Below are 27,934 nucleotides of genomic sequence, written 5' to 3' on the forward strand. Positions count from 1 at the left end.
GACTGTGTTAAAGATTTTAATGTACAAACGAAAGGTTGTCCAGGAACATGAGGAAAATTTATCTTTTTTTTAAAGAATTATGGGCAATATACAGGTGGTTTAATTACTTTGCATGGGTGCCTCGGGGCCACCCTGTATGTCGGAATCACTGGCCACAATCAGCACCATGAAGGACGTGCCGTGAGTGTCCTTCCACTCGGCCAAAACCAGGGGCCGTGTTGGAAACTCTGCACTCCCCATGTGGCCTGGGCACTGACCAACGGCAACAGATGCTGGTCACACGTCCCTGGATGTCTGCATCCTGGGTGAGCCCAGCCCTGGCTCTTTCCGGGCCGTGTCACCCACTGGACATCTTCCTCCATGGGAACCATTAAAGACTTCACGTTCTGAGTCTCCTCTCTGTGATAGCTCTGCCCGAGCCTTGTCACTCATTGGTGCAGTTGTTTGTTCTCAAGTATGGGAGCTTCCGGAGGGCCTCTGGCCAGGTCCTACACACATTTATGGAACCTCAACTTTGTGCCAGACCCTGTGCCGAGTGTTAGGGAAAGAGAAGTGAGTAGGAGTCGGTCCCCGCCTTCACGGGGCTCAGTTTCGCCGCAGAGCCAAGGACTGTGCATCAGCACTGAATGCAACTGAGGCCAAAGTGTGGCAAGAGAATGAGGGGGTGGTTGTCCTGCTGCTGGGTGATCCAGGGAGGCTTCCTGGAGGAAGAATCAGGGTAGAAGAATCCTCACCTTTACATGACACTGCCATCTACACAGCACTTTCCATTACAGATTATGAATGAAACACACAGTCTGATTTCCAACTTTGATCCTGAAAGCAAGCCTAGGAGAAAGGCAGGTCTGTTGCCCCAGCAATGTGCCCCGGTCTGTCATCAGAAGTGGCAAAGCCGGGGCCAGAGCCTGAGTCCCCTGAGTCCCCATCCCTCTCTTCCTCCTCTGCACAGCCAAGCAGAGGCTGCGGGGATGGAGAGAAATGAACACACACGAGCGACTGAGGAGAGAGAACAGATCGAACTTGGTGATGGGCAGACGTTGGAAGTAGCAAGAGGTGGAGTCAAGGATATGCCCTCGGAGTCTCGTTTGGCCCACTGGTCCTGAGTTGGGAACATGCGAGCAGCAGAGATCTAGGGTAAATAAAGTGACGTGTTCAATTTTGGGTATTGAGTTGCAGATGTATGTGGAACAGCGCCCTGTGAGTGGAGGTGTTGTGTGGGTCTAGAGAAAGATCTGGGCCCAATCAGCCACTCTTAGGAATTCTGCTTAGAGTGTGGAGCATTATACTTCTTTTGTTTTTAATGTTTATTTATTTTTGAGACAGAGAGCATGAGCGGAGGAGAGTAGAGAGAGAGACAGACAGACAGACAGACAGAAACCAAAGCAGGCTCCAGGCTCTGAGCTGTCAGCACTGAGCCCGACGCAGGGCTCGAACTCACGAGCTGTGAGATCATGACCTGAGCTGAGCCACCCAGGCGCCCCTTACGCTTCTAAAGTATGACAAGATGAAAATCGTAATAGTGTTTGCTTCCAAATATTGGGAAGAGGAATGAGAAGGCAGGGTAGAGTAAGTACATAGGGGTCTTCATGGAAAGGGCTTCAGGAAAGGCCAAGTAACAGAGTTAGGAACTTATTACATAAAGGGGAAAAGTAACTCCCAGAAAAACTAAGACTCATTAAACCAATGAAAACTGGCGATGGTGGGCGAGAGCAGGCCGTGGGAGGGAGCACAAATACACTACATCATCGTTCAAGGTGGAGGGCTGAGAGGCTGGTGAATAACAAACCGAGCTACTGATTACATAAACCTCCAAACGTACTGTACAGACTTTCCAAATCATCATGAGGAAAACATTTACCACCCGAATATATCTGAACCGATAAGACAATTCAAGAAGGCAAGTGGTTATATATTTAACACACAAAGCCTGTTTTCTTGTACGCAGGTATGAGTCAGAAAAAAATAATGAAGGGTCCCATTGAAAACACTTATATAGGGGCACCTGGGTGGCTCATTCGGTTACAGTGTCCGACTTCGGCTTAGGTCATGATCTCACAGTTCGTGGGTTCGAGCCCTGCGTGGGGCTGTTTGCTGACAGCTCAGAGCCTGGAGCCTGCTTTGGATTTTCTGTCTCCCTCTCTCTCTCTGCCCATGTCCTCTGCTCATGTTCTGTCTCTCTAAACAAACAAACAAACATTAAAAAAAAAAAACAAGCATGTAGAGGAAATTTGGCAAAGGACTTATTTTCTGAATATATAAAGATCCCGTGTAATGGTTTCTTCTTCACTGATCCCTCACCAGCTTAGATTCCATGTTGCAAACGCTCCTTCGCAAATCAGGACTCCTCTGCCCTGTTCTGAATTATCTGCCAGGTAAAATGCCAAAGTCGGTTGAACCCAGGTTGCCTTCTTACTTTCTAAACCCAACAGAAAACTACCGCTAGACCAAATCATGTTCATACAATGGGCTGATAGTTGTTTCAACTTTCAGTTCCTGACTGCAAACCTCAGAAGGCCAGAGACCGACTGGGCAATTCTGTGAAGCTTCTCTGGTACATCTGTTTTCACCGGGTCTGGGATGGATTATTTATTTTTTGAATTTATTTATTTTGAGAGAGCATGAGCAGGGGAGGGGCAGAGACAGAGAGAGAAGGGGGAGAGAGAATCCCAAGCAGGCTCCGCACTGTCAGGGCAGAGCCCAACACGGGGCTCAAAACCCACAAACCGTGAGGTCATGACCTGAGCCGAAACCAAGAGTCGGATGCTTAACCGACCGAGCCACCCAGGCTCTCCAAGATGGATTGTTGCAAGCCAGCAATCTCCATCAGAGAGGATAGAAACAGTCTGTCTTTACTGGGAAGGGAAGCAGCACACGTTCATTGTCTTGCCCCAGGGTATATGAACCCTTCCGGACCTTGAGCCTTGGCGTTTCATGGGGCATGATGCTGGGTCCACCATTTCAAAGACTTCATGCTATTTACCTGATGAGCCTGACTGATGACCTGATTGACCTTCAAAAGCCAGGGAAACCTATCAAGTGCTTCCTCTCCTTAGTGGCAGGAGATGAGGGCCAAGGGGAGGCAGGAGGTGCGACCCCTCCTGTACTTAGGCTGCCGCTTACATCCCTCACCCGCCAGCAGAAACTAAAATTGTATGACACAGCTCATCAGATATTGATAAATATAAGTGCTATATTGAAAACAAAACCTATAATGATACACTCAAAACTAAAAAATACTCCTGTGACGGGCTCCAGGTTTGGGGTGTGCTCAAAGGGCTTTGATTTATAATGTTTTATTTTCTTAGGAGGAAAATGTACTTACGGCTCACTTGTGCAGTTAAAGTTGGTATTGATGAGCTGAAAGATAAACACGCCCCACCAAAAAGCAAGTAATTACAGGGGCGCCTGGGGGGCTCAGTCGGTTGAGCGACTGACTTCGGCTCAGGTCATGATCTCACAGTTCATGAGTCTGAGCCCCGCATCGGGCTCTGTGCTGACAGCTCAGAGCCTGGAGCCTGCTTTGGATTCTGGGTCTCCCTCTCTCTGCCCCTTCCCTGCTCATGCCTCTGTCTCTTTTTTTTCTCAAAAGTAAGTAAACATTTAAAAAAATGAATGGGAATGCAAGCTGGTACAGCCACTCTGGAAAACAGTATGGAGGTTCCTCAAAAAACTGAAAATAAAACTACCCTACGACCCAGCAATGGCACTACTAGGTATATATCCAAGGGATACAGATGTGCTGTTTCGAAGGGACACATGCACCCCCATGTTTATGGCAGTGCCATCAACAATAGCCAAAGTATGGAAAGAGCCCAAATGTCCATCGATGGATGAATGGACAAAGGTGTGGTATATACATATATATTTATATATGTACACACACACACACACACACACACACAATGGAATATTACTTGGCAATCAAAAAGAATAAAATCGTGCCATTTGGAACTAAGTGGATGGAGGGTATTATACTAAGTGAAATTAGAGAAAGACAAATATCACATGACTTCACTCATATGAGGACTTTAAGAGACAAAACAGATGAACATAAGGGAAGGGAAACAAAAATAATATGAAAACAGGGAGGGGGACAAGACAGAAGAGACTGAAATATGGAGAACAAACAGAGGGTTACTAAAGGGGGTGTGGGAGGGGGGATGGGCTAAATGGGTGAGGGGCACTAAGGAATCTACTCCTGAAATCATTGTTGCACTAGATGCTAACTAATTTGGCTGTAAATTATAAAAAATAAAATAAATGTAATTCAAAAAAACAAATAAAAATAAAAAATTGAGAAAAAAAACCCAACAAGTAATTACAAATGGTTCTCTACCCACTTACCTAAATACCTTCACTGCCGGTACCTTATAACTTAGTATTTACCATCTAAAACAGCGGCTAGCGAACTATAGCCCATAGGCCAAATCTGGCCAGTCACCTGTTTTTATAAATAAAGTTTTGTTAGAAGAGAGCCGTGCTCATCATTTATGCATTATGCGGGGGTGCCTTCCATACAACAATGGCCAAGTAGCCACAACAGAGACTTTCATGGCTCATAAAGCCAAGATATTTACTATTTGGCCCTTGACAGGAAAAGTTTGCTGACCTCTGACTCCTTGACTTAATTGGTTTCCCCGGTACCTTCTTATGGCTCTGGGTTCAGCTGGAGTGTCCCCTCCTGAGAGGGGCTTGCTTGCTTGGTCGGCCCTTCCGCAGCCGGAACTTCCTGTATTCCTGATCCCTGCCTTCCATTTACCCCATCATGGTGCTTCCTTCTGTGCTGGAAAGTGCGCCCCAGAGAGCTCCGTATTTGTGCACTTAGCTCAGGGCCAAAGACTGCATTAAACATATGAAAACTGGAGGCCAGAAATAGGGCCGATTCTGGGAACATCTGAGCCACACCACATACTCACCTTGGACAGCTAACCGTCCCTGAGGCTGTTTCTTCACCAGGAAACTGGGGGCAATGAAAGTACTTCTTTAAAAGGCTAAAAGGAGAGAATCTATATTAATTACACACCACAGTAATTCGTACATTGTCATTTCATTTTAGCCTAACTCCCTTTCTTGACGGAGGAGGTGACTCAAGTGCGGAGAGGGGCTGGTAGGACTCGTTCCTAGAGCAGATTAGTCAGTGGTTGGGACTAAAATGCAGCCTCCAGACTCCACTGCTTCCCACACCTTGGGAAGTGCCAACCTGGCCGTGCCAACCAGTGGGCGGATTACCTGGAGCCTCTCAGAACCGAAGGAGTTGAGTTCATTTGAAAAACTAAAAAGTGGGGCACCTGGGTGGCTCAGTCAGTTAAGCGCAGGGTTCGGCTCAGGTCATCATCTCGCGGTCCCTGAGTTCCAGCCCCACGTCGGGCTCTGTGCTGACAGCTCAGAGCCCGGAGCCTGCTTCGGATTCTGTGTCTCCCTCTCTCTCTGCTCCTTCCCCACTTGTGCTCTGTCCCTCTCTGTCTCTCAAAAATAAACATTAAAAGAGTTTTTAAAAACTGGGATTAATGAATGAAATCCAGGGTATGGTATTTACAAATCTGTCTTTAAGAAAAGGATTATGCAGAAATGTGAGAATAAAAATGCATAATATACGAGTTTCATTCTTGTCTTTATATATGCAAAGACCTTTGTTTTAAGTAGCTACAAAGCTAATAATACAGTGTTATTTCAAGTTTACCTTCTCCTTCTGTGGCATTAACACCTGGATAAATTCATTTTAGGCAGCCTGGAGGAAACAGGGCTGAGGGCACTTGCCACCCTGTTAAACAGTCGCCAAGGAAAGCAGAAATGTTGGGGAAAAGGCAGTTGTAACACAGAGCAAAAATCGACCTGATTATGTGTAGTCGTTTTAAAGGCGAGCCCTTCAATCTGCCAATTGTGTGATTTTTTTTTTTTTACAGGTCAAATTGGATCATTCTTGCAACATTTTTTCATCTCTAGCTACAAACCAATAGTCATTCGTTCCCTCCTGTTTAAATTCTATTAAACTCAAAATCAAGGAACAGGCACTGGATTTGTCCCTCAATGCTTATGACTTTTTTACAAAGTAAAACAATCTTAGAAACGGATTAAAGATGCTTCAATCAGCCTTAAAGCAACCGTAAAGATGCTGTTAATGATCCTTTTCACAAAATACAGAAAATGTCATAAAAGAAGGAATACTGATTTTTATCGAACCTACTTTGATGGTAGACTTCACATTGATTTGATCTTAACATTACGAGATAGGTTTCAACGCACCTATCTTATTATAGGTGTGGAAACGGTGCCTCTGAGAGGTCAAACACTTCACTGGGGGTCTGAGTAAGGAGGTTGACTGGCATTCCATCTAAGTGTGCTTGTCTTCCTAGAGTGCACAATAATAACACCATGACCAAGAGCGTGCCCAGGGCCAGGAGCCCCCTTTACTCCAAGCCTGCTACTTACCAACTCTGTTAACTTTGAGCAAAGTGGGCAATCAAAGATCCTATTTTCATGTGCATGAAAGAGGCATCATTAGAACCATACCTCCCCGAGGGGGAGGTTCTTAGAATGGCACTTTCTTAGCCCAGTGGGCCTGCTCTCAATCCTGGGCCTGGCTCAGTCCCCTCTCCTGGCCTCTGCCCACCAGGAGCACCCAAGGACTCCCTGCAGCGGGCCACCTCCCACATGATTTCCAGTAAGTGTTCCTCCATGGGTTCTGTCTGTGCAAACTCTCCCGCCCTTCTTCCTTCTCAGCTCAAACACTCTGAGTAGGTACACGAGCAAGAAAGGAGACAGAAAATAAAGAACCCATAATTGGCCACAGCAGCCCTGGCTCCTAGGAGACAGAGACATAGTTTCTTTTTGGGATTGTCTTTTATTTACCAGAACACAGAGATGGGGCATTGAATCACTGATGAGCTAGCCCCGAGGCACACAGAACGAGTTGTTCTGCACACTAAAGTAAGAATGTTAGCTTTTCAAGGATTAGCTATAGTAGGAAGGGTCTGGGAGGGAGGGAGGAGCCCAAAAAGAAGTGTTGGGCTTAATGGGGGAGGGGAGGGAAGGGGAGGGGAGGGAAGGGGAGGGGAGGGGTTTTAATCTAGCAGTGGCTAAGAGAGTTTTGCACAACGAGGGTCTAATATCCCACTGTAAGGTATCGTCTGAATGTTAACACACAAACCTCCCCAAACCCTCAAACTTAACTCCAAACAAGCCCCCAAAGTCTGTCACCTACAGTGGTGAAGGAATCCGAGCGGTGCCCGGTGTGGGATGGAGTGATGTGTCTGGAACAAGAATGAGAGGCCTGGCGGAGCATCCAGAAGCCAGACGAAATCAGCGGATGCTGGCGCTCTGAAATAAGGGGTGATGGTGGGGAGGAGTGCGAGGCCCTACTGGAGTGACAGTGAAGGGTGACATGGAGGTGGCAGCGTCAGGCTAAATTAAATCTTTTTTTTTTTTTAACTATAGAAAACGGGTCTGTTGATGTTTTGTGAGTCACAAGGAACAAACTCTACGGTCTACAGAATCATACAATTCTGTTGACAGTAGTTCAGCAGGATAATAGGGGGCTTTGACCTCGCATGACAGGTGGTCCTGGAGGTGGCCTAATCTTGACCTCTTAAGTGTGCCATTTTATGTTGGAGGAGCCAAGCATCTCCAAGTGCACGCCCTCCTGCCCCGCTGAGATCTTAACCATATCACAAGAAATGTTAATTTACGTCACAGTGTGTAGAGTGGACAGAGCTTGGCCTTGGGGGTAAAAACAGATGTGTATTCAATGAAAGGGTAGACTTACGCTGGCCAACTCCATCTTGTTCTGTGTCCTCCACCTTGACCACACCTCCTCCCCTTGAGTAACCTCCCGCTCACCCGTTCAAACTTCCCGATCAAAACACGCCCGGTGACCTGCGTAACAGGACTCCGACCCTTCCCCAGCCAATCGGCCGAGGCCACGACCCTTCCCCAGCCAATCGGCTGAGGCCACAGCCATTACCTCACCAACTGCCCCTAGACCCCTATAAAAGCTTTGTGCTTTTGAAACTCGCTTCCTCTCTCCGGTATCTCACTGCTGCGTCAGTGCAGGTAGGGGATTGAGCTCGGGCTAGCTCGAATAAAGGCTCTTTGCTTTTGAATTGGACTCGGCTCCCTGGTGGTCTTTGGGGATCACGAATTCTGGGCATAACATTTGGGGGCTCATCCGGGATCCCCAAGACCCCCGAGGGACCCCCGACCCGGAGAGCCTGACTGGCCACGGTTAGTGTCTGTCTGTTTGTTCTGTCTTTTCTGTGTGAGCTCATTTCTGAAATTCTGATAGTGCCTGACGCGGTCTAAGTGGACGCACTGGAGGACCACGGGCCAGGAGTTTCGGAAGATGTTCCGATCCTCCCTTTTGGAGGGATGTGGAATCCCCTCATCGGTTTTGGAGGGACATGGAATCCCCTCATCGGTTTTGGAGGGATGTGGAATCCCCTCATCGGTTTTGGAGGGACGTGGAGTCCCCTCAAAGGTCTGAGACGAGGCGGGTCGCTCCCGCCGGTCAGCGTGAGGCCATCGTCTAGCTTTCGGTTTTGGAGGGACGTGGAATCCCCTCATCGGTTTTGGAGGGACGTGGAATCCCCTCATCAGTTTTGGAGGGACGTGGAAGCCCCTCAAAGGTCTGAGCTAGCTTTCAGTTTTGCTTCCATGGAGTTGGAAGACTGTTTCTAAGGGCCCTCTGTCTGTTTCTGTGTTTCTCTGTTTTGTTCTGTGGACTTACTGGACGGATGTTATGGGACAGACTCAGACTACCCCTCTACCCACCCTCTTGGCTTAGGCCCTTCCTAGCCCCACTCCCTCCGGAGCCAAAACCCATTCTTGCTTTGCAGGGGACAAAGAAGAAGGAAAACAAGAAAAGTCCTACTCAGCCTTCAGCACCCCTCTACCCTGTCCTACAAGGGGGGACTGAAGAAGAATTAATTTTTCCTCCCCCATATAACCCCCCTAGGATGCCGGAAGAACACCATCCTCCCCCTCCAGGGGAGGCAGATTCTGTTCCGAGAGCGGGAGGCGGAAACCCTCCAGTGGGAAGCCCGCCCTTTACCAGACAAAGGGCTCAGAGGGAGCAATCTGCCTCCGCCGCCAACTCCACTGTTCTGCCCCTGCGAGCCACCAGACCCCCAGAGGCAGAGGGGAATCAGCCCCATCACTATTGGCCTTTCGCCACTAGTGACCTCTACAATTGGAAAGCTCAGAATCCTAAGTTTTCCGAGAAACCGGCAGGGCTTATTGATTTATTAGACTCTGTTCTTTTTACTCATCAGCCCACGTGGGATGATTGCCAGCAGCTTATGCAGGTCCTGTTCACGACTGAAGAAAGAGAAAGAATCCTCAATGGGGCCCGAAAACTAGTTCGGGAGCAGACGGGAATCCCATCACCAACCAGGCTCAGATAGATGCCTCCTTACCCTTAACTTGGCCCCAGTGGGATTTCAACAAGGCAGAAGGTAAGGAGAGGCTCCGGGTCTACCGCCAGACTCTAATGGGGGGTCTCCGAATGGCTGCTAGAAAGCCAACCAATTTGGCCAAGGTAGGAAATGTACAACAGGGAAAAGATGAATCTCCGGCTGCCTTTTTAGAACGGATCATGGAGGCATTCCGTACCTATACCCCCCCCCCCCCCCCATGGATCCAGAGGCTCCGGAAAGCAAGGCAGCTGTTATCATGGCCTTTGTAAACCAATCGGCCATAGACATTAGGAGAAAATTACAGAAAATAGATAGACTAGGAGAAAAAAGTCTGCAGGACTTACTGGTGGTAGCCGAAAAGGTATATAATAACCGGGAGCCTCCTGAGGACAAGCAGGCTCGCGCCATGGCAGCTGCCAGCAGTAAGCAGACTCGAAACCTGGCCAGAATACTACTAGCTACCACTGCTGACTTTCCTGAGGAACAAGACCACCGTCTCTGGCAGCTGGCAGACGACGCAAGAAAAGGTAAAGGAACCACCAAGGGGGGGAAGCAGAGGCTGCAGAAAGATCAGTGCGCATACTGCAAGGAGATAGGGCATTGGGCCTGAGATTGTCCGAAAAAGGCCGGCGGGAAGGGAGGCAAGACTGATCGAGTAAAAGTCCTAGAGCTAGATGAACTGAGTGATTAGGGGAGTCGGGGTTTGGACCCTCTCCCCAAACCCAGGGTAACTCTTAAAGTGGAGGGGACCCCTGTTGACTTCCTCGTCGACACCGGAGCACAACATTCGGTCCTCCACACCCCACAAGGAAAACTAGCCAGCAAGAAGTCCTGGGTACAAGGGGCAACGGGTATGAGCCAGTATTCATGGACTACCCGAAGAACGGTAGCTTTGGGGATGGGCCGGGTATCCCACTCCTTTATGGTAATACCAGAATGCCCCTTCCCGCTGTTAGGACGGGACTTACTGACCAAGATTGGAGCTCAGATAACTTTCAGACAAGGGGGTCCTCAGGTCACCAATGGCAAGGGCCACCCCATCCGGGTCCTGACCATGAAACTGGAGGATGAATACCGCCTCAACCAGGAGGCGCTCCCAAGAGAAGATAATATAGACAGATGGCTACAAGAATTCCCCTCGGTTTGGGCAGAGACGGTGGGGGGGGGGGGGAAGATAGGACTAGCCGCTCACAGGACCCTGGTCCTGGTAGAACTCAAGCCAGGAGAGAGTCCGGTAAGGATCAAACAATACTCCTGTCTCAGGAGGCCCAGAAGGGGATCCAGCCACACATCTGGAGACTACGATGCCTAGGGGTACTAGTTCCTTGCCAGTCTGCCTGGAACACCCCCTACTGCCGGTCAAAAAGCCTCACACAAATGACTACCAACCGGTACAAGACCTCCGGGAAGTAAATAAGAGGGTCGCGGACATACACCCAACTGTTCCCAACCCATATACTCTCTTGAGCTCCTTGGCGCCCTCCAGGGTCTGGTATACTGTACTAGATTTAAAGGACGCCTTCTTAAGTCTGTCGTTGGCACCCCAGAGCCAACCCTTGTTCGCCTTCGAGTGGCATGATCCGGAGGAGGGCTACAGTGGGCAACTCACCTGGACACGGCTACCTCAGGGATTCAAAAATTCGCCCACCATCTTCGACGAGGCACTACACGAGGACCTGGGTGAGTACAGAAGGGAGCACCCTGGCCTCACCCTCCTGCAGTACGTAGATGACATCCTGATTGCTGCCGACACGGCCAAAGACTGTGAGCGAGGGACCCAGGACCTGCTGGCTACCCTGGGGGCCTTAGGGTACCGGGCATCCGCGAAGAAGGCTCAGATATGCAGGGAGAGGGTAAGTTACCTGGGATATATCCTGGAGGGTGGACAGCGGTGGTTATCAGATGCCAGAAAAGAAACTGTCCTAAAGATCCCTACTCCCACCTCCCGAAGAGAAGTAAGGGAATTCCTAGGATCAGCCGGCTACTGCCGCCTCTGGGTTCCAGGTTTTGCTGAGATCGCCAGGCCCCTATATGAAGCTACCAAAGAGGGGAAAACATTTAAATGGGCTGAAAAAGAATCAGTTAAAAAAGGCCCTCCTAAGTGCCCCAGCCCTGGGCCTACCAGACATTACGAAGCCCTTCCACCTCTTTGTAGACGAACATAAGGGAATAGCAAAAGGGGTTCTAGCTCAAGCCTTAGGCCCCTGGAACCACCCAGTGGCTTAAGGACGGACTATAAAAAATAAGCAGGAGATACTTAACCTGCTTATGGCCTTATGGCTTCCTGCCAAGCTAGCCATTATCCACTGCCAAGGGCACCAAAAAGCTGATAACCCAGTAGCTAGAGGTAATCAAAAGGCTGACCAGGCAGCCAAGGCAGTAGCCCTTACTTCAGTCCCCACCATGACCATACAACTACTGGACCCGGAGACCCGGTTTTACCAGACCAGCCCAAATACTCCCAGGAGGAGTTACAGCGGATCAAGAAACTCCCCATGGCCCAGGAGATAAAGGGATGGTCGTATACACCTAACAAGGAGCTCGTGCTGCCAGACCAGCTCGGAGTCTCAGTATTAGAGCACATGCATCGGTCTACTCACATGGGGGCCCGAAAATTAAAAGACTTAATCCGACATGCCGGAATCAAGATTCACCAACAGGACACCAAAATAGAGCAAGGTGTATCTGCCTGCAAGACTTGCCAACTCACCAACGTGAGAGCCACATCAAATAAAAAAGGAACCAGGCTCAGAGGCACCAGACCGGGAGCCCAATGGGAAGTCGACTTCACTGAAGTCAAACCAGGAAAGTATGGTTATAAAGATCTTTCAGTATTTACAGACACCTTCTCTGGCTGGGTGGAGGCATACCCAACCAAGCATGAAACGGCTCAGACGGTGGCTAAGAAGCTACTAGAAGACATCTTAACCAGGTATGGTTTTCCTGCCATGATAGGATCAGACAATGGACCAGCTTTTATCTCGCAGGTAACACAGGCAGTAGCCAAGGCGGTGGGGGCAAACTGGAAATTACATTGTGCTTATAGGCCCCAGAGCTCAGGACCGGTAGAAAGAATGAATAGAACCGTAAAAGAGACCCTTACCAAATTAACCATGGAGACTGGCAGGGACTGGTTGACTCTCCTACCGTATGCCCTTTACCGGGTTAGGAATACTCCTTACACCTTGGGTTTTACTCCCTACGAGATCATGTTTGGCAGGCCACCCCCTATTATTCCCAACCTTCGAGCTGAACTTCTTGCTAAGTTTAAAGATCAAGTACTTTTTCTTTCCTTGAGAGGGCTCCAGAAGGTGCACGAGGACATTTGGCCGTGCCTCCGTGCCATCTATGAGGCTGGCCCGACCCCGACACCTCATCAGTACAGGCCGGGAGACTGGGTCTACGTCAAGAGGCACCACCGAGAGACCCTTGAGACGCGCTGGAAGGGACCCTACATCATGGTGCTGACAACCCCCGCCGCTCTCAAAGTAGACGGCATCGCGACCTGGGTCCATCACACCCACGTTCAGCCAGCGGACCCCTCCTCAATCCGGAAGGACTTCGTCATGCGATGGGCCGTCAATTGGGACCAACACAACCTGCTCAAGTTCAAGCTACAGCGCATTTGACCCACCTAGTATTTGTAACTCTGTTAACTCTGCTTGTCATTGCTCATGCTGCCGGGAGTCCCCACGCCCCCCAAAACATCACCTGGCAGATCATAGACACCAGCTTGGGGACAATATGTAATCAGACCTCCCAGAGCCACCCCAGGGACACTTGGTTCCCAGAACTTTGCATAGACCTCCAAACTCTGTTCCCCTTGTCACCATACATGCCCAGATTACAAAATAGAAATGCAGCCAGTCCCATGATTGGGTCCGCAAGCTACATGACAAGGGGGGAATGAAAGGGTGGACCTATGCCGGCCAACTCCATCTTGTTCTGTGTCCTCCACCTTGAGTGACTATGTCCCCGACATGCCCCCTTTCCGGGAAAATCGCAGAAACCTCAGACCACGCCTCCTCCCCTTGAGTAACCTCCCGCTCAACCGTTCAAACTTCCTGATCAAAACATGCCCAGCGACCTGCATAACAGGACTCTGACCCTTCCCCAGCCAATCGGCTGAGGCCACGACCCTTCCCCAGCCAATCGGCTGAGGCCACAGCCATTACCTCACCAACTGCCCCTAGACCCCTATAAAACCTTTGTGATTTGAAACTCGCTCCCTCTCTCCAGTATCTCACCACTGCATTGGTGCAGGTAGGGGATTGAGCTCGAGCTAGCTCGAATAAAGGCTCTTTGCTTTTGAATTGGACTCGGCTCCCTGGTGGTCTTTGGGGATCACGAATTCTGGGCATAACATTCAATACCTGATCTTCTCGCTTGTGGCAGTGTGATTCAGGCGAGTTACCAAAAATATCTGGGCCTGAGTCTTCTCATCTTATCAACCCGAATGCATCATTACTTGCTTTGTCCCAATCACAGTGTGCTTCGGACTGTGCCGGAAATTAAGGATCAATGGGATTTAAGTGATAGTAGGAAGATCATAGCAGCAGCTCTCCTCCCCTTTTTTCTGGATTACTGGAATCGCTCTCTTAAGGGAATACCTGCCTTTAGACTCTTCCAGGCTAAATTAAATCTTGTCTACAAGGACGGTGTACCCTGACTGGTGTACAGATTATAACAATTGCAGATTTCATGATGAGCCAGACGGAATTATCAAATTATGGCTAGAGTCTATTTTTCTTCCACAAGATAGGCTAAATTTGTGCGTGCCTTCCAAGATGAAAGTTTACTGTGGATATCCATGACCCTCGAGGTTAGCAGATCAGTAGAAATGAGACATGCAGATATTTAACCCAGTACAATCCAACCAAAAAGGCAGGGCAGTGGACACGGCTCCCTGGTGTCCTTGGTTGGTGGGTGATGAGGCCAGTGTTGGAGGGAGGCACCATCAGGTCAGAGCACACCAGCCAAGTACCCTAGATTCTGGCTTTTTTGGCCCTCCAAGCCCCGAGGCCCAGGTCATCAGCATCTCAATCAACCCAACCTGCTGTGTAAGTACCACATCATCATCGGGACCAGGTTCCAAAGTTGAGTTTGTGCAAAGAGCTCTCCCATATTATTGAAATGTTCAGTTTTAATAGTTCCAAGTGCTGTTGATTTTTCACCTCAAAACTATGAATGCTCGTTATAGTAAAGTATTTGCAAGAACATTTTCTTGGAAAATATCACACTTAGATTTATAAATGGTGCTTGCCATTGGAAGTTCACTTGCTATCACAAAGAGGATTCACTCACTGACAATGACTTCACTGGACCAGTTCATGTTGACTCATCTGGTATAGACAGATGGGGAAGAATCTCTTAGAATTAGTATGCTTCTAAAGGTATTTCCACTTTGTAAATAAACTTATTTGGTGAGAGAGGAAAAAAAAAGAGTAACAAAGTATCTTTTAAGTACAACAAGGATCGGGGCAAGGTGGTGAGAGTGGCATGGTTTTCCAGTCTCCTCAAATGACAAAAACAAGTAGAGTAACGGGGATAGAAAAAAAGAAACAGTGTATAAAGTGGAAACACAAAAAGAAAATCAGTCGAAGAAAAAGATCAAAAGGATTCAAGAGAAAGTGATGGAGAGAAGAGAGGCAAAGAAGATCCAACATATGCATAATAGGCCCCTCCCCAGCCCCACCCCCGACACAACACAAGGACAGAAGGTAAAAGGTAGTCGAGTGAACAAATACAATCCACTATTAAAGAAAACTTTCCTGAAAACAAACCAAGAAACTGACTTGAACCTGTATATTTAAACAGGACGGTGTTGTGCTTGGACCAGAACAGTCAACTCCAAGACACTGTCTGTTAATTTTATTAGAATTTACAGAATAGAAATCCTTTTGGCATAGGTAAAATGACCAGGTAATTTACAAGGTATTACACCTTCTCACAATACTTTTAAGTTAAAACACAATGGACAAAATTAAGTAACATAGTACAGATACCCAAGAAAGAAAATGTGAGTCATTACTTGAAAAGTTTTTTATTTACTTATTTTGAGAGAGAGACAGAGTGCAACTGGGGAGGGGGCCAGAGGGGGAGGGAGAGAGAGAGAGAGAGAGAGAGAGAGAGAGAGAGAGAGCTAGTCCCAGGCAGGCTCCACATTGTCAGCACAGAGCTCAATGCAGGGCTCAAACTCACAAATCATGAGATCATGACCTGAGCTGAAGTCAGATGTTTAACCAACTGAGCCACCCAGGCACTCTGAGCCATTTTTTTAAATTCAGCCCAAATGCCTTCAAGTATGAAGGCTATAGACAAATTGTGATAAAGTTGAGGGAATCAGGGAATAATGCGACTGTGTGGCCTTCCTGAGTAATCTACTAAATAATATGCTTCAGACAACCAAGAAATGTTTAGAGAAGCTTTTGCTAAGAGCTACTGAGGAGCACTGAATATATTTAACTGTAGAATAAAGACTAATAGGCATAGGGTGAAGAACACTATGTATTTGTCATATCCTCTGATAACAAAGATGTAATTCAGCTATCAAAACTGGGGAGAGAAGGGAAAAATTATATAGAAAGTAAGCTTGCTGGTGCCCTGAAAGGTACCATTTAGCACTAAACAGATACCACTTTAAGTACTTTGGGGGAGAAGAAGAAGAGGGGGAAAGAAGAGGTTACTAATTTCAATATTGTTCATAGTAAGGAACCAAAAGACCTGCACTGTCCAACATGGTAGCCACCAACTGTATGTGGCAACTTAAATTTTAAATTCATTAGCATTAAAATAAAATCTTAAGTTCAGTTTCTCAATTATACTGGCCACAATTCACACTTCATTTCTTTTTTTGTTTTAATATTTTTAAATATTTATTTTTGAGAGAGAGAGAGAGAGAGAGAGAGAGAGAGAGAGAAGAGTGTGAGCAGGAGAATGGAAGAGAGAGAGGGAAACACAGAATCCAAAGCAGATTCCAGGCTCTGAGTTGTCAGCACAGAGCCCGACGTGGGGCTTGAACTCGTGGACTGCGAGATCATGACCTGAGCCGAAGTCAGACACTTAACCAAATGAGCCACCCACGTGCCCTCACACGCAGCTAGTAGCTTCCACATTGGAAACCACAAACAAAGAGCATGTCCATCATTACAGAATGTTCCTTGGACAGTGTTACAAAGCAGTAAGGATGCCACCCTGTGATATTAATATAAAGGTAACCATTGAAACAAAACATCTGATCTGTGGCATTTGGTTATGGCAGCCTGAGCAGATTACAGATAGGAATTCTCTGCATATTGATCTACAGACTCAACATAATCTCTATCAAAATCTCCCCTGACTTCATTGCAGAAATTGACAAACTGATCTTGAAATTCATATGGAAATTCCAGGGACCCAGAATAACGAAAACAATCTTGAAAAAGATTGGAGGACTCATACTTCTCAATTTCAAAATTTATCACAAAGATAGAGCAATCAAGGCAGTGTAGTACTGACATAAGGACAGACATAAAAACAGATTGTGTATATGTATACACACACACACACACACACACACACACACACACACACACACACACAATCAATGGAAAAGAATTGAGAATCCAGAAATTAACCCTTACTTTTATAGTCAATTGATTTTTGACAAGCGTGTTAAGACAGTTCAATGGGGGAAAAATAGTCTTTTCGACAAATGACACTGAGGCAACTAGCTATATACATGGATCCCTACCTCACACTATACATAAAAATTAACTCAAAATGGACCATATACTTTAATGTAAGAATTTAAGCCATAAAACTTTTAGAAGAAAATGTAGACTAAACCTTCATGACCTTGAGTTAGGCAAAGCTTTCTTAGATATAATATTAAAAACACAAGTAATAAAAGAAAAAATAAGTTAGCATTCATCAAAATTAAGAAGTTTTGTGCTTTTAAGGAGACCATCAAACAAGTGGCAAGACAACGTGCAGGTTAGGAGAAAATATTTGTAAATTACATTTGATAAGGGAGTTGAATCCAAATATATAAAGAAGTCTTACACCTCAGTAATAAAAATGAAAATAACCCCATTTAAAAAATAGCAATAAACAAGTTATGGAGATGTAATATACAGCATGGTAACTACAGTTAATAATACAGTATTGTATATTTGAAAGTTGCTAAGGAAGTAATCTTTAAAGTTCTCATCACAGGGGTGCCTGGGTGGCTCAGTCGGTTAAGTGGCCGACTTCGGCTCAGGTTGTGATCTCTGCGGTCCGTGAGTTCGAGCCCCGCATCGGGCTCTATGCTGACAGCTCAGAGCCTGGAGCCTGTTTCAGATTCTGTGTCTCCCTCTCTCTGACCTTCCCCCGTTCATGCTCTGTCTCAAAAATAAATAAACATTAAATAAATAAATAAATAAATAAATAAATAAATAAATAAATAAAATAAAGTTCTCATCACAGAAAAATTTCATAACTATGTGGTGATGGATATTAACTAGGCTTACTGTGGTGATCACCTGACAATACATACAAATATTGGATCATTAGGTCATACACCTGAAATTAATACACTGTACATCAATTATACCTCAATCTTAAAAAAACGGGCAATGGATCTTAACAGGCATTTCTTCAAAGAAGATATGCAAATGGCCAATAAGCACATGAAAATGTATAAACATCATCAGCTGTCAGGAAAACGCAAATCAACACCACAATGAGATACCATTTTACGCCAACTAGATGGCTAGAATCAGAAAGCCACATCCTAAGTGTTGACAAGGGTGTGGGGAAATAGGAACTCTCACACACTGCTGGTGGGGACATGCAGCCACTGTGGAAAACAGTCTGGCAATTCCTCAAAAAGTCAAAAACAAGTTACCGTATGACCCAGCGATTCCACTCCCAGGTATATAACCAAGAGAAATAAAAACATATGTCCACACAAAACCTTATATGTGAAAACCTGTAGCAGCATTATTTATAAGAGGCAAAAAGTGGAAATAACCCAAATGTCCATGAATTTGTAAAATGTGGAGTAGTCATATGATGGAACAGTATTTGGTCATAAAAAGGAATGAAATACTGAAACTTGCTAGAACACGTGTGACCTTTGAAAATATGATGCTAAAGAATCCAGTCACAGAAGACCGCATAGTGTAGGATTCCATTTATATGAAGTTTCCAAAATAGCTGCATCTATAGGGCAGAAATGAGATCAGCGATGGTCTGGTGCTGAGAAGTTTGGGGGTATCACGGAGTCCACGCTAGTGGCTGTGCAGTGTCTTTCTGAGGTAATGAAAACGTTCTAAAATTGGTCACTGTGGTGGTTGTACAGCTATGTGAATATGAAAAAAACAACTGAATTATACACTTTGAATATGTGAATTGTATGGGATGTCAATTACATTTAAATAAAACTGCTATATATCTGGCTACAAATTTTAAAAAGGATATAAACACCCACTTGAAATAGCTAGAAAACGGGAGAAGGAGAACAAAGGAGTACAGAAATAAAGAATGAAATATAAAAACAGACACCAGTGAGATAGAAAACAAACAGAAAAGAATGAATGAATCAAAAAGTTGGTTCTCTGGGAAACAGACAAACCTAATTTTACTAAGTGGGATAACACACAGAAAAGACAAAGTAGGAAAAGACAAGGGGCAGTAATCCCCCAGAGAGAATATTAAAAGTCCTGAGACTAATCTGAATAGCTGTGAAGATAAAATATAAAACCTAGGTGAAATTGATGCTTTCCCGGGAAAACTTACTTAACTCTAGTACAGAGAGAGAGAGAGAGAGAGAGAGAGAGAGAGAGAGAGAGAGAGAGGACTTAGACCAATTTTCACAGAAGAAATAGAAAACTGTACAAGTGCTCTTTCTAAAAAGGCACCAGGCATGAATGGGTTCTACCAAGCTTAAAAAAAAAGTCTAATGTAACTTATATTATAATAGGATATAACACGAGAAAAGTCTCCAAATTATTTTTATAAAGCGCATATAACTTAGATGCCAAAACTTGACACAGAGAGGAAGGGGGGGTAGAGAAAAATTCTAGACCTCTTTTGCTGTGATGCAAAAATGTTAAATATCAGCAAAGAGATCCACCAGCACATGAACACATTCTACATCATGACCAAGTGGGGTTCATTCCAGCAATGCAAGGAAGAGTCCATAACCTAATATTAACACGATATCATTAGAGTGTAAGAAAAGTATCATAGGATCATCTCCTTAGAAATGAAAAAGGTGTGTAACAAAACTCAATACCCATTCAAGATAAAATTCTAAAAAAGGAACTGAAAGACACTTCTTTAACACGCTAAAATACAAACATCCAAGCTCCTAAGCCAGGATCATACTTAATGGGGAAAACTCTAGAGGCTGTCCTGATAAAATGAAGAAAATAAAAGAATGCCGAGTATCTCCGTTACTTACCACAGCGCTGGCGGTATTAGACAAGAGAAGACAGTTATAACCATAGAATTAGAAAGAAAGAGGAGATAATAGCTCTATTTGTAGACACTATCATTATATATCTGGAATGCCCAAAAAGTAAATTAAAACTGCTATAAATAAGGAGATAATTTAGTAATACAGAAGACTATAAAACTGGCTTACAGGAAACGATAGTTCATGTTATACATACTTGCGGACTCACACAACCCTTCGGGCAACATCCTGTTGAAGATGATGAAAGGAAAGACATCGTTATAATAACAAAAAGAATCAATAAAATGCCTGAGAAGAGCTTCCACGAGAATGTGCGAAACCCTCACGATTAAAACTATAAAGCATTCCCGAAAGACAACGTAGACTCAAGTAAAAGGCAAGACAGTAATCTTGGATAGGATGACTACGCATCAAGAACATGCCGAAGGTACAGAGAGGACGGGTTCATAAGGGGACACCAGGATGGATGGGAGGACACCGGAGCCCACAGATCAATCTTAAACCACCACTCAGAGTGGGGTCACCTGACACTGCGCACTTCCTGATCCGATGCAACGAGCGCCAAACGTGGAGCCACCTCTGTGGAGGATCCGTGCCCAAAGAATTCAACCCGAGTCTCATCAAGCCTGGGATGCCGTCGACCAAATCCAGAAAGTCTTACAGGACAGTCTACCCGCTCTGTTCTACAGAAGGAAGAGGGCTGTTACAGATTACAGGGCATTTGAGGCACATCAACCACGTGCTGTCTGCATCTTGAATTATACGACCTGTTGGAAGCCATCTGAGATCATGGAGGACATTTGAAAACAGACTGGGTAGGAGAAGATATTAAGGAATTACAGTTGGTTTTGTTAGGTGGGATAACGGTATGCTGGCTATCAGGAATAAAAGTCTTGTCTGTGAAGATATGTAATAAAATGCTTGTGGGTGAAATGATCATTTCTTTAAAATACTTAAGAAAAAAGAAAAACAATCTTGTGTGAAGGAGAAAGGAAACGAGATCGGCCTGGCATCGGAAACTGTGGAAGCTGCAAGCTGCCATCAGATGCCAACACACCTCTGTGCCCGGGGTTCATCTCTGTTAGCTTCCGGAATATTGTTCCTTTGACCGCACCCTCCCCGTTCTGCCTCATCAATTGGTCCCCTTCTCCTGAAACTTTCCTTCAGTGCACACGCCTAGGCTCCTGGGCTCCAGCTTAACACACCCTCGGAGCTACCTTCTCCAAGACCCCCCAGCAGAGCTCATAGCAAGGTCAACCCTCCTCCCCTCCCCTTTCCTCCACACCCACCCCAGAGGGCAATACCCCTGTCACAGCACTGAAACTTTCCCTGATGTCACCATCAGACACCGTGTGACCAAATCCAATGGTCACTCTACTTAGCCCCAAGCAGCAGGTTCTGCAGACTCCTTTTTTTTTTTTTTTTTTTAAGCTTATTTATTTAGAGCAGGGGGTGGGGGGCAGAGAGAGAATCCCAAGCAGGCTCCGCACTGTCAGCGCAGAGCCCGATAAGGGACTCCAACTCACGAACCACGAGATCGTGACCTGAGCGGAAATCAAGAGTTGGAAACTTCACCGACTGAGCCACCCAGGCGCCCCCTTGTAGACTCCTCCTTGAAACACATTCTTCTCCCGCTTCCACAGGCACCGCCACGTCTCCGTAAGTGAGCCCAGTCAGGCCCCGGCTTGAATGGTCATTTTGTATATTTTTAATGACTCCTCAATTTATGCTGTCAGTCCCGACTAAGCTCTAGATCCATGCAACAACTCCAACTGGAGGTATCCCAGACATCTCAAACTCAGCACGGCTAAGACAGCACTCCTGGTCTTTCTCCCTTTGCCCAAGCCACATCTCCAGGCCACATCTGCACCTCAAGTGGTAGTACCACGGTCCACTCAGCTGTTTCAGCCAAAGCCCGAAGTCACTCTTGCTGTGGAAAACTGCAATTCTGCGCCGTGTTTACGGTTAACGCACTGGGGCCACTTATTCTTCTAAAACAGCATTTCTTTTAACGAGAAGCAACCCTCTTGCCATTTCTAATGTCCACAGAAAATGAAACCTGCACGGGACTCGCCATTTCCTCTCCCTGGAACTCTCTTCCCTGGCTTAAGAGCCTAGCTCGCTCTTGTCTTCAAGGTCCAATCTTAGAGGCCACCCCCAGAGACGGCCATCTCCTCACCATCTGACCCAACTCACCGTCAGGTTATCCTACTCTATTTTCTTTGTAGGACTGGGCACAGCCCGAGCTTCTCATCCGTCTTTTTCTGGAATGAGCAGTGCGTGAGAGCGGGGCCTTTGTTCTGTTCACGGCTGTATCTGTAGCACCCGGCAGAGTTCACAGGGCTGGTCACACTTTTCAGAAACAAAAGGATTTTGAACAAGAACTGTCAGTCCACTTGGGCCATTGTAACAAAATACCAGAGACTGGGTGATTTCAATAACAGACGTTTATTTCTCAAGGTTCTGTAGGCTGGGACATCCAACATGGAGGTGCCGGCAGATTCCTTGTCTATTGAGAACCTTCTTCCTCCCGGCTGGCAGACTGTTGTCTTCTCACCATGTCCTCACTTGGCCTTTCCTTGGCGCGCGTGCACGGAGAGAGCTCTTTCTCGGTCCTCCTCTTCTTAGAAGGGCACCAATTCCATCCTGGGGCGACACCTTCAGGACCTCATCTTACCCTAACTGCCTCCCAAAGGCCCCATCTCTGAATACACACATTGGAGGTTAAGGCATCGACATGAATCTGGGCGATGGAGGGAGGCACAAACATTCAACCCCAGATGAGAACTTTCCTCCTCCTGGGCCTGCTCCTAAAAGTGAGACAACTGGCTGATCTCCAACATTCCTCCTGTCCTGACATCCTGATGCCCTGTCCCTACCGACCAGAGTCTTGTCTAGTAATAGCTCTAATACACCAAGCTCTCACATCACCAAGCACCGTGCAGGGCAACGGGGTTAAAATCACAAGAGACAGAGACCCTGTCACACGTGGTACCCGACGTTTATCTGTCCAGTGCCAAGACTGGGATCCGGGAAAACAAAATTGGAGAAGCGGTACTTTTCTTATATAATTTGCTTATTGGATACTTAACAACATGCCTATCATTCCGTTCGCGCCTGTCTGTGACTACAGTCGCATACGAGTGGGGACCACCAGTACTCCACACGGAATGGATGCCTTCTACTGGAAGGCCTCCCTCTGCGACACTGGAGGCCATTTACCCTCTCAGAGGGTAGAGGCGGCCGGGCAGCTAATCCTGGCGAAGGAGGCAGCAGAGACAGGGCCTGGGGTGGGCTGGGCCGTGAGCACAGAGCATGAGAGGCAGGGAGGGGACTGTGGCTGAGGCCTGGGCGGCTGGGCACAGTTTCAGGCAGGGAGGAGGGTCCCCTACTGGCACCGGAGGTACACATGTAAGGACAGAGCCTGGTGAGTGCCAGAGCCGGGTGGGGGGGAGATGACTGGCCGGGGGACCAGACAGAGGGGTCTTGAACACCCGGAGTTGCCAACAAAGACCTTCTGAGGTCACTTACCCCAACGGTTCTCAAAGCGGGCCTCCGAGAACACTGGGGTTTTGAGCATTTGGACTATATGCCAATCAATCATTCAACCCAGCCTTGTCACCAACGTAAAAGAAACACACTAAATTCATGAGTCTTCTTTCCCTTCCAAAACTTATTTGGTGACTGCCTGTTCTTGCTTCTCTCCCCTAGAATCAAGGTGAAGGGACAGGAGCTGGTTCAGCACCGAGGCAGATGAACTGCTGCACATGTAATCCACATTACAAAGTGTTCACACTACATACGACTTCATGACATCCCAGGTGTGTGCACACCATTAAAAAGGGGCAACTTCAAGCTCCGTCCTTGGACAGATGGGCAGCCTGAGGGCCCGTCCACGGCGCTCGCTCGCCTGGCCTCCTGCTACATCACGAGGTGCGGATTGCTGACGTCCTGGGTGCAGATCTGGGCTCCTCTCAGGCCTTCCTGGGGGAACAGCACCTCAGCCTGCTTGGGCTGGGGGGGGGGGGGCTTCTGTAGCACGGTCACGGGCACCATGTGAGACAGCTGGTCCAGGGGCCCCACGGCCTGGCCCGGGCTCGAGTGAGTCGGCCCCGCTCCCTGGCAGCCAGAGGCACACAGAGCTGAGGGAACAGAGTGAGAAGCAGCCTGGGGTACGCAACCCCACGACACTAGTTACCGAGAGCGGCAGAATGAAGAGAGAGGCCAAAACCCACCAGGAGAAAGCCAGAGGGCAGGACAGCCGGGGCACCTGGACGGGGCTGCAGGCAGGCTCCTCTCCTGCCTCTCATTCTCTCCCGGGCCGGGGCGGGGGGTGGGGGGCACAGAACAGAACACACAGGGCTGGCACACGAGGGTGAGCGCAAGCACGAACGTCCCCACTGCAGGCCTGCAGCACTTGGGGACAGGAGGAGACAGGAGCCGTGGGGCCTGGACCAAGAGAAGGACGAGAGAAGACACAGTCAAAGGCAAAGGGCAGGACCTGGTAGAGTTGAGGGGCGGGCCAGAGGTGGGGTGGAGGGAGGTTTTGGGGGGGGGGCAGAGGCAGAGCCGGCGGGGGCAGGTCTGGACTGGGAGCCTGGAGGTGAGCGTGGGTCCCCAGAGCTGAGGCCTCGCAGGGGCAGACTCTGACCACAGCGAGCGGCCCGGCGACGGAACGCCTGGATTTGGAACCTGGCTCTGGGACCTAAGAAGTTACTGTACTTCCTCGAAGCTCATTCTGGTGACCTATCGAGTCAAACGATCCCCGGCGCAGCTGGCGTGATAATCCACCATGCCCGTAACCTGTGAGGCGCGGTACAGATGTGCAGTTAAGGGGGCTGCCCAAAAATTATTAGTCTCCGAGGTGGCAGAGGGGAGAGCCCCCCCCCCCCCCCCCCCCGCGACCCTCGGAGGGCAGTACGGTCGGGGTGGAAGTCAGCACTGCCTTCGTGGTGAAAAGGCTGCTCCTTCTCCCCGACCTGGTCACTCCAGACTAACAGGTCTCGCGCCCCAAAGGTACTTACCTCGTCACTCATACTCCGGGTCCGGCAGCTGCTCAAGGAGCATCTCCTCCGTGCCACTGAACTGCATGACAGAAGGGGACCAATGGCCAGAGCCCTGGGCATCCTTCCATCCTTCTCTTCCTGGCTCCGGGCCTCCCGGTAGTTTGGAGCGGGAGGCGGGAACCTGCTGGGGGGCGAGGGATCCTAGGAGCCCCTCCTCCCACCAGCCTTCACCCCCTGACTGCCCTCCGGAGAGGCTCCCCGACCCCCTGCAGCCGAGGGGGCTTCTGTTGGACCTCAGCGGGTGGCCCCAGTCGTTCACCTTCTTCTAACATCTCTCTCATCCAGTCCTTTAAAATGCTGCAGCTGTAAGCTCCTGCCCTTGTTATTTTTAGTTTTTGGCGCAGAGCCGGAGGGAGCGGAGGCCAGACCTGGGGGGAGGGGGCGCAGGGCCACCCAAGGCCACCCGGTGGTCCCCGGGAGAAGGGACACACTTGCCTCGATGTGGTACACGACGCGCCAGAAACTGGAGTCTGAGCCTCGGTATCGTCTTCCAGGGTAGCGCTGCCACATGGAGGGCAGCAGGCCGGGGGCTAACAGGCCGGGGCACACAGCCTCCCCCAGGAGCACATCTTCCTGCCGCATGAGTACTTGGAGGCTACTCTCCATCTGAAGAGGAGGGAAGGCCGGGCACACCTTCAGGGCCCAGGCTCCCGGGCCCACAGATGACCAGAGTCCTTCCTGCCACCCTCGCAGCCTCGCCGGCATCTGAACTGCCCGGTGACTGCTGTTCCCTCGAGCCACGCGTGCTCCTCTCGCGGACTCTGGCCAGGCCAGGACGACCAGCGGTCACGTGTGTCTGGACACTGAGACAGGGCCACACAACAAACTGAGAGTTTGTCCTTGAACTTCCTTAGTTCAGCTGCTCTGGGATTTTCTTTGTTTGTTTTATTTTGTCATAGAGCTCCTTTTATTTTTTATTCATATTTATTTATTTTGGGGGGGGGGGCAGTTAGGGACACAGAGAGAGACACAGAGAGAGGGAGAGGGAGAAGAGAGAATCCGAAGCAGAATCCGTGTTGTCAGCACAGAGCCCGACACGGGGCTCCAACTCGCGAACAGTGAGATAATGACCTGAGCGGAAATCAAGAGACAAATATCCCCGGACCCCACAATCAGGTGATAGACCACTTTTCCCCACCTCCACCACTGCCCATCTATTGCAATAAATCTAACTTGCTGCCTGGTTGATCATGTGCCCCACAACTAGATCCCCGGACGACAGCCAGGGTGCGCATCTAAACCGTCACTCCCCTGCTCGATGCCCTCCAGTGGCTTCTCATCGTGGGCAGAAGCACCTGAAACCTTCACTATCTGGGCCCCTGCCTCCCCCATCTCCCATTTTGCCCCTCACCCTCCACCCTGTTCCAGCCACAAAGGCCTCCTCCCTATTTCGGGGACATGCCACATTCCCAGTAATCTCTTGTATCTGCTGTCCTCTGCCTGGAACATTCTCTGCTAGATCGACACAGGGCTCGTACTCTTTCTTTTAGACAGCTCTCTGCACAAATGTTACGTCTAGAGGGACAAATTTCAGGGAAATCCAACTCTCTGAAATACACACGAGGCAGGCAGGCCTAAAACTGTGGTTTGCAAAGGTTTCAAATAAAATGACAGGCAAACGAGAAGGAATACTCTTGCGGGGTCTTGCCTGAAGACCCCACACCACTAGCTACTGCCTCTCATCCGACACAATTTACCACCAGCCTCAATTACTTTGTTGTCCTTCACCCCAGCCCAGGGTCAGCTTCGCAAGTAGTAGGATTTTATCGCATTCACTGCAAACCCTCAACAGTCTAGAATCGTGCTTGGCATATAAACCAGGCCCTTATGCTTATTCAGTGACTCTCTCTCCAGAGTGGAAATATTTTTAACAATTTTCCATCTATGAAATAAACTAGAATTGTTAAGAAATAATTCAGATCATCCTGCAAGATGTAAGTGGAAATCACCATTCTTGCTGTGTTAGTATAGAGTTTTCTGTTTCCTTCAGCCACCTTTAGTTTCCTTCTTCATCTTTTTCTTATTGATTTAAGTAAATCTTTACATATTAAGAATGCTCTCAATTACACGGAAGCAAACCCTGCCCCACGGTTTGCTAGTGGGTGTATGCTTCATGCAGAACTTACAATGATTATGTGAAAAACTCTGGTTTGTGGTTTGGGCGGTATGTTTAAGAAGATCTTCCCCAAGCAGAGGCTGAAAAAAAAGGATATTCTACAAATACCTGACTTTAAAAAAAGTAAATATTTAACTTGATTTTTTAAAGGACACATAGGTGTCTATTCATGTCCTCTGCCCATTTCTTCACTGGATTATTTGTTTTTCAAGTGTTGAGTTTGGTAAGTTCTATATATTCATAAAAATTTTTTAAAATTTTTTTTATGTTTATTTTTGAGAGAGAGAGAGAGAGAGACAGAGCACGAGCAGAGGAGGGGCAGAGAGAGACGGGGACGCAAAATCCAAAGCAGGCTCCAGGCTCTGAGCTGTCAACACAGGGTCCGATGTGGGGCTCCAACTCACAAACCGTCAGATCATGACCTGAGCCCAAGTCTGACACTTAAGCGACTGAGCCACCCAGGTGCCCCCCCAAATTTTTTAAAATAAAAGTACATATAGGTACATTTAAAAAAAAAGGCAAAAAACTAAACAAATGCCACTACAGAGGAGGCAGGAAACACCCCAAACTCCAAGGCAGGCCCCCCACGTGGCCGAGCGCACTCCGCGGAGAAACCCGCGTGGACGCGGCCGCCCACGCCCTGCCCCGCCTGCCCCAGGGCGGCTGTACCTCGATGATTATGGGCAGCCAGGTACGCTGGTTCTCGTCCACGTACACGGACCCTTCCCAGATCCACAGGTGGTCCGGGTGCAAGGCCGTGTGCGCCCTGAAGAACGGGAGCTCGCCCATGGCTCCCAAGGCGTCCTAGGCGTCTCGGGAACCCACTCGCTGGTGCGCGGGACGCTGGCCCTTCGCTTTATAGCGGGGGCGGCGCGCGGGCGCCCCCCAGCGGCGGGGC

At 48.1% G+C, this 27,934-nt stretch overlaps 1 protein-coding gene across 2 annotated transcripts; it reads right to left on the reverse strand.

The window, feature by feature from the left end:
- TCL1A (TCL1 family AKT coactivator A) lies at positions 1-27,846 on the reverse strand. Of its 2 annotated transcripts, XM_060617453.2 has the most exons (5): positions 27,706-27,846; positions 25,356-25,526; positions 24,879-24,939; positions 4,917-4,991; positions 1-701 (listed from the first exon to the last, which is right to left on the reverse strand). In XM_060617453.2, exons 1-3 carry the CDS (start codon positions 27,823-27,825, stop codon positions 24,883-24,885), a joined length of 348 nt encoding a protein of 115 aa, XP_060473436.1. In that variant the 5' UTR covers positions 27,826-27,846; the 3' UTR covers positions 1-701; positions 4,917-4,991; positions 24,879-24,882. The 2 variants fall into 2 exon arrangements, 1 of the variants encoding a protein (XP_060473436.1); XR_009605606.3 differs by lacking the exons at positions 24,879-24,939; positions 25,356-25,526; positions 27,706-27,846 and adding an exon at positions 7,763-7,850.
- Positions 27,847-27,934: the final 88 nt, after the last annotated feature.

Source organism: Panthera onca, chromosome B3 (assembly GCF_046562875.1).
Source record: "Panthera onca isolate mPanOnc1 chromosome B3, mPanOnc1 haplotype 2, whole genome shotgun sequence".
Lineage (NCBI taxonomy): Eukaryota > Metazoa > Chordata > Mammalia > Carnivora > Felidae > Panthera > Panthera onca.